Source organism: Rhamphochromis longiceps, linkage group LG3 (assembly GCF_057381845.1).
Source record: "Rhamphochromis longiceps isolate RC_006_pf linkage group LG3, R_longiceps_female_GT1.1, whole genome shotgun sequence".
In the NCBI taxonomy this organism is placed as follows: Eukaryota; Metazoa; Chordata; class Actinopteri; order Cichliformes; family Cichlidae; genus Rhamphochromis; species Rhamphochromis longiceps.
In genome coordinates, this window is record NC_140559.1 from 28,001,239 (window position 1) to 28,008,521 (window position 7,283).

The 7,283-nt window shown below is 38.6% G+C and overlaps 1 protein-coding gene across 1 annotated transcript; it reads right to left on the reverse strand.

Annotated features, from left to right (window-relative positions):
• Positions 1-1,041: 1,041 nt before the first annotated feature.
• LOC146673792 (low affinity immunoglobulin gamma Fc region receptor III-A-like) lies at positions 1,042-6,950 on the reverse strand. Its single transcript, XM_085401020.1, has 4 exons — positions 6,920-6,950; positions 3,274-3,537; positions 1,611-1,868; positions 1,042-1,223 (listed from the first exon to the last, which is right to left on the reverse strand). The coding sequence occupies exons 1-4, from the start codon at positions 6,948-6,950 to the stop codon at positions 1,042-1,044; spliced, it is 735 nt and encodes a 244-aa protein (XP_085257146.1).
• Positions 6,951-7,283: the final 333 nt, after the last annotated feature.

A 7,283-nucleotide genomic window follows, 5' to 3' on the forward strand; every position in this document is an offset into this window, starting at 1 on the left:
GTATATATACGTATATGGTAGCATGATAACATTGTTCCATCAAAATTACTCATGGAATAGCTGGGCGAGCTACAGTGCCTTGCTAAATAAAACAGAAAATGCAGGCTATGTTTTGTGGGGGTTTTTTTCAAATAACCCAACATGTTATTTTTGTCTCTGGTTTCCTATAACCCTGTGGCAAATACTATCACAGTTCTAAAGAAAGCCACATCCCACACAGTCAGGTGTTGAAGAACAATAATCTTAAATATGAGTGCACGTACACACACACACACACACACACACACACACACACACACACACACACACACACACACACAAACAGACCCACACCCATTGGGTGTATTCTTATCCCTGTACACTTTTCAGCACGTACCTTTGTGACTCTCAATGACCAGTGCACTAGTTTGTGAATTAAGACCAACTCAATATCACATTATTAAACACATATACCTGACAACATAATGTAGTGGTTTTCGCATTTCTCTGATCTTGAGAGATACAGATTGCTTTGGTTTGCATCAGGAAAAGCTGCTAGTATAAAAACTCTGCCAAATCTAACATAACTGACTACACTCAAAAAATAATAATATTCTTCACGCTCAATAAACATGAAGCAATAACTTTGACTAAAATACAACTGAAATGCATAAAATCAAGGTTCATTGTTCAAATAACTATTCATTAGGGGAAATATGCTTATAAACATAATATGAATGTGTACCAATAAAGCAAATTTCATTGGACAAATTTCCATTAAATTTCATACTTTATATTGTACTTATTTAAGTCAATCAGTTAATACCATTTTGGACATGAAGATTTTTTGAATGTGTGGTGACACCTTGTCAAAAGGGAGCAGCCAAAATAGCTTTTATATAAAAACTCTTTTGATAATGTTACCTTTAAGAAAAAATATTATGAATATCCACTCTGCATTCAATACAGAGATTTACAGAAATAAATCAAAAGCCGATATTTTGGTCTGTTTTCTTTGTTTTCCCAATAACTCTCTGCCTTGGTCATATGATCAATATTGAATCAAAATGTTTCATTATCATGAGATGTTTCACAGGTACTCTTACCTTGAGCCCACTTTCGGTATGTGTATATACATAACATGAATACAACAGTATACAGGAAAAACAGCAGGACTGTGCACACCAGCTTGGGCAGAGACATCAGAGGTGGAGGGACAGAGCCACTCACAGGCTGAACTCTGGCTGTGAGGAAGAAAATAACTAGTAAACATGAAACATATTTTTTTATATCTGACTATAACACATAATGGCTGTTAGTTGGATGTTTAAATAAGACAGTAGGAAAAGAAGCATAAACACAGGTCAGAAGTAGGCCATGTGTCATTGAGCTATTCATTTTTTAACCAAAGAAAACAAGATGGTTTCTGATGATTTTTTGAATAATGAAATTAGCTTTTTATAATACTTTTGGGTCTAAGATGTGACAAAATTTATGTCACTCATGACCCTGCAGACTCTAAACAGAATGAAGACTGTAGATTAACAGTTCAATTTTACAGAATGACAAATGTTTTAACATATTAAAGCTAAACATATTTCACATAAATTTGTGCTGAACATCACTGTCACCTCTCACAGCCAGAAAACTCTTTGGTGACTCTCCTTTTGTGGGGTGTTGACACTTGTAGAAGCCTTCGTCATACTTGGACACATTGAGAATCATCTTTCCTTTTGGTTCTTCTCCGAAATATATATTGTTCTTGTAGAATATAGCATTGAAATCGGATGTAGAAGTTTTATCATTTCTTTCCTTGTAAGAACAGCGAAGTGTCACATTGTCTCCCTCGGAAACAAGAATTGCGGGGCTCTCTAAGATCACAGCTCCAGCTGAAATATAAAAAGGTTAAACTTATTTCATTCATTAAATTTGAGAATAACTTCAGTACTCTTTAAAACATGTCTGATTACTCTTTTGACCTCTAAAGAGCTGTGGGCAGACATTTGGCACTTGATACATGGTGACTCCAGGTGCTTCTTTTGCTTGATCTCAACTGCAAGTGAAAGAAGCAGTTTTTTTCTTTTACTGCCACTTCTTCATGTCTGTGGGCTTTGGCCGCAGCAGAGGTTGTTATGAATCATGCTATTTGTTTGTACTTTGTTATTGCTGTCTGTTGTCAACTCATCCATCCAATTCATCCGGGGAAACAACAAGAGGTTCTCAGGCCAGCCAAAAGATATAATCTCTCCATATCTTTGAGTTTACTGAAATTGGATTTCAATACACTTTTTTTCTGCATTTTGAAGATGGTTTATGCACAAGTCCTTTTAAATGTTGTAACTTGACGTTCAGAAATGTTCCCAATATTGTTTCCTTTCACAGTTTTGAGAAAATTAATGTTAGGTTGATTTTGATAATAGTTGCCATTATTAGACTTAAAGTTGTAAACTTTGTCCTAAAACTGCATGTTTAGATTTTTTTCTGTTCCTCCTCTACATCTAGGTGGGGGATGCAATCGAAAAGGGTTTAACTGCAGACACATTCCATGTGAGATTCTGGTTTCCCTATCTGGTAAGGGATGTTCACTCCTGGCCATTTAGGAGTTCGCCTATACTTGTATATGGTGAAACATTAAAGTCAAGCCATATACGGGAGTGGGAAGATGACCCTTTGGATAACTAGGAAATGTGGTTGGACAGTTTTAAGCATATATTGTGTGGCAGGAAGTCACATATACACACACACACACACACACACACACACACACACACACACACACACACACACACACACACACACACACACACACACACACACACACCCCCACTCGGTGCCTTAGCTTTTATGCCACACTATATGGGTTTTACATTGTGTAACCAGTTTAAACCAGTTTGACTGTGTTTGTTTTCTGCATTTTGAATATATGTTACCAAAAAGAGCCAATAAAAGAGCCTGTAAGGGAAGTCAGTTTGAAGTCGGCTGAACATCTTGCCGGACTTCCCTTGCCAGCAAGTGAGAACCGTACAGTGTCTTTCTTTTGTTCACAATGATGAACCTCTGTGCCAGCGAGGTCTGAAATTAGACTTAACAATGAATCGGAGAGTGAGAGAGTACACTCATGTCTTTATACTTGTCAAAGACTAAGATTTGTCATAATTCTGGCCACCAGCTGCATACAGCATGTTTTTTTTTTTTTAATGAATGGCTTAAAAAGAGTAAAAAGGAGAAGTCCAGTATGTATCTCTAAAATAAAGTCCAGTATGAGATAAAGCACAAGCATATTTGATAGCATACCAGCCACTGTGATGTTGACAGTGTTGCTGCGCTTCCCCTGCTCAGACTCACACCAGTATAATCCACTGTCTGATGGGTAAACATCTGAAAGGATGCAGGACTCATCAGGGTCTCCAAATCCACCCTTGCATGGCTGCAGCGTCTCAGAAGAAGTGTTTCGCCTCACTGTCCAGTTGCTGGAATTCCCTGAAGCTACACAGCTTAGATGGATGTTCTCATATCGAAAGAACTGACATTTGTTTGGATAGATGTTCAGTGTGGCTGCTGTGGTTTAAAACAGGAAAATAAAACAAATGACTTTTTTTAAAAGTAATTTTGTATTTAATTACAATGACAAACAGTGTACGTCCAGATGCATGCTTAATCATCCAGATAAGTAAATCTCCAAAAGTTGATTCTGTTCATCTGGACATAGCGTTTTGTGGGAGAAACATTTCTTCACTCATCCAAGTGACTTCTTCAGTTTCAGCTGACTGAAACCAGCCCACTGAAGGAACAATGGGCTGGGAGGTCAGTTCCTTAATCTGAAATATGCAAAATCTCATGGCCATTGATCAACAACCACTGATCAATGGCCATTTTCAGTGGGAGAAACATTTCATCACTCATCCAAGTGACTTCAATCTCAGCTGACTGCAGGTTTCCCCAATCTTACAAACAGTACATTTGCATAATGACTGAAACTAGCACCACTGAAGGAGCAACTGGCTGGGAGGTCAGTTCCTTCATTATAGTTATGCAAATTCTCATGACCATTGATCAACAACCACTGATCAAAGACCACAGATGAAAGATCACTGATCAATGGCCATGAGTACCATTCACAGAGAGTTGGGGAATGGCTGCAATCACAGCATTGTAAGATGGTGACAGATGTACCCTTAGGCCCCCTCCTCGATTCAGAGATGGTCTTTCCCTTTTCACGTAAATGGCCTCCTTGACTCTGCACTCAAACCAGCGTTCCTCCCTGTCCAGCATGTATACATCCTCATCCTTGAAAGAGTGTCCACTGGCCTGTAGGTGTAAATAGACTGCAGAGTCCTGGCCTGACGAGGTAGCTCTTCTGTGTTGTGCCATCCGCTTCACCAGAGGTTGTTTGGTTTCTCCGATGTATAAATCCTGGCAATCCTCCTGGCACTTAACAGCGTACACTATGTTACTCTGTTTGTGTCGGGGGACCCGATCCTTGGGGACCAGTTTTTCGCGTGTTTTGGGGTTTAAAAGCCACAGAGACCCGGTGTTTAGAAAAAATGTGTCTCAACTGCTCCGATACTCCTGACACATATAGGATCACTACAGGTTTTCGCTTGGGCAGCGGTTGTCCTTCTCTCCTGGATCAGCTGGAGCTTTCTTTTGGCGACTTCCCAGCTTTGACAAAAGTCCAGCTAGGATAATCACATTTACTCAGGGCCTTCTTGATGTGATGTTCTTCTGCCTCCCCGGCCGCTGTGTCTGTGGGGATGGTAATCGCTCTGTGTTGTAGCATCCTGATGACACCCAGTTTGTGCTCCAGTGGATGATGAGAGTCAAACCTTAAATACTGATCTGTATGTGTAGGTTTACAGTACACATCAGCTTTTAGATGTCCCCCATTACTAATGGAAATCTCACAGTCTAAGACAGCTAACCTGCCACTTTTCATATCCTCCCTAGTGAATTTGATGTGTTTGTCCACCGAGTTAATGTGGACTAAGGTTGGGGAAACCTGCAGTCAGCTGAGACTGAAAATGTCACTTGGATGAGTGACGAAACGTTTCTCCCACAAAATGCTACGTCCAGAGGAACAGAATCAACTTTTGGAGACAAACAGTGAACGTAACCCTTGTGTTGTCCTCGGGCCAAAGATCCGTAGGTGAATGGCAAACAAATATATGGGAATCCCAAGGACAACACAAGGGATTTTAATATACAAAGTAATAGGAACTGGTCAGATCTACTGCTCTTTCCATACTGATTTTCAAAGAAAGGTAAAACAACAGGAGAGAGCTCAGTGAAAAGCTAGGAAAAACATATCACTTCTTTGTATGTTTTCAATATATGTTACTATAGCTTGAGTCAATTAGTGTTATTAGTTAGCTTTAGTGATCCTAACTGGCTGTAAAATCCATTCTACACTCCTTCTGTAGTAGCTAATAGAAGAAAGATTAGAAAATGTCCTGGGTCGGTGACCCAGTGTTTTGAGTTCCTTGTGTCTCTGAATTTTTGTATTATGATCTTAGTTCTCTTTGTTTGCCCAGTTTATTCTTAGTCTAGTGTCTTAGTTCGGCTTTCTTGTATTCTCTTTAGTTTTCTGAGTATTTAGTAGCCGCCCTCTGTCTCTCCTTGTTATTGTTCTGTGTTTCTTAGTTGCTCTGTCTCCCCTAGTCAAGTCTGCGTCTATGTTACATTTCCTGTTTTACTTTGAAGGTCTGTGTCCTACGTGAATGTATTGAGTTTCACTTCCCTTGTTATGTCTGATTTCTCCCAGCTCCCCTTCTGTGTCTCATTCCCCTCGTTATTTCCAAGTGTTTCTCTGTATCAGTGTCACGATCTCCCTCATGCTGTGTGTGTGTGTGTGTGTGTGTGTGTGTGTGTGTGTGTGTGTGTGTGTGTGTGTGAGAGAGAGAGAGAGAGAGAGAGAGAGAGAGAGAGAGTGATGTTATGTTAGAGTCTTCCCAGTTTAGAGTTTTGTGTTCAGCAACAGGACTGACTGTGTTCAGTACTGTTTCGGGTGAGTTTGCGTTTGGGTCCAATTCCTGCCTGCACACAGCCGAAACATGACAGAAAAGGCTGTCAATAGGTTATCTATCACCAAGAATAGTCAATTTACAAAGTAATTTCAATTCTTCAACTTCAATCTTGCTACAGCATAACATAATTGATTTGCTTTTTATTAGAGCTTAAGAAATAAATAATAATATAATAATAATAACAACTCAGTAAATTATAGTATGAACTAAAAAAATCTGTGACTTGTTATTTGCATGAACCATATTACTTTTTATTTACTTTTTTATATCCTCTATCCTGGTATATCTTCATTGTCCATTACTCTAACTTGTCTTTGACTCAATTTGTTAACTTTGTGCAAAAGTAAACTCAAATGACACACCAAGACCCATTTTATGTCAGCACACACAGAACCCGAAGCAGAAAGTCTAAGTTAACAAAGATGCCACACCCATCACTCTAACTGGCGTTTTAGATTTCCTTTAACTAAGTGATGCAAAGAAAGCCTGGCTATAACAAACTGACTGATTTGAAGTTTTGGAGTGGAGTTTAATTTCCTGGTTACCTTGTGTTGAACAGCTTTCTACTGCCTTGTCTTCTCAAATTAAAAAAATATATATATATTTCCGGTGAGCATAATCACAGCTTTAGAAATGATACTAGCAAACATCTTGTTAGCTAAAAATGAAATTCTTCATACCAGTTAACTAACTTTTGTCAAAATTTAATTTCTAGCAATTGTAGATTTTTTAATTTCAGAAATATTATAAATTTGTTGCCCTTTGAATTTAAGGACAGAAAAACTACAGATAACCATAAACAATCACGATAACTAGCATAACTACCAATAAAGAGCCCACCCAATCATAATTTATTATGGAACACTAAACAATACAAAAAATAAAGTAAAGAAATTAGTAAAAACAATGTTTCTTACACAGTATTAGGTAGACTGAGGTGATTTCCATGCTGCTGTTGTCTCTGTTCTGCTCATTTACTGTCACAGTCTAGCCACATGCAGAAAGGATGTTGTGGTAATTGGGTGAAAGAAAAAAAAAGCACGGTGACCTTGTTTTTACTTTGCTGAAAAATAGGTTAGGGTGTGTGTTATCTGGCTTCATGGACAGATAGAGCTGAGCGTCATCTGCATAGCAGTAAAAATTTATGTTATGTCTTCTAATGATGCTGCCTAAGGGAAGCATGTATAATATAAATAGAATTGGTCCTAGCACTGAACCCTGTGGAACTCCATAATTAACCTCAGTGTGTGAAGAGGACTCTCCATTTATATGAACAAATTG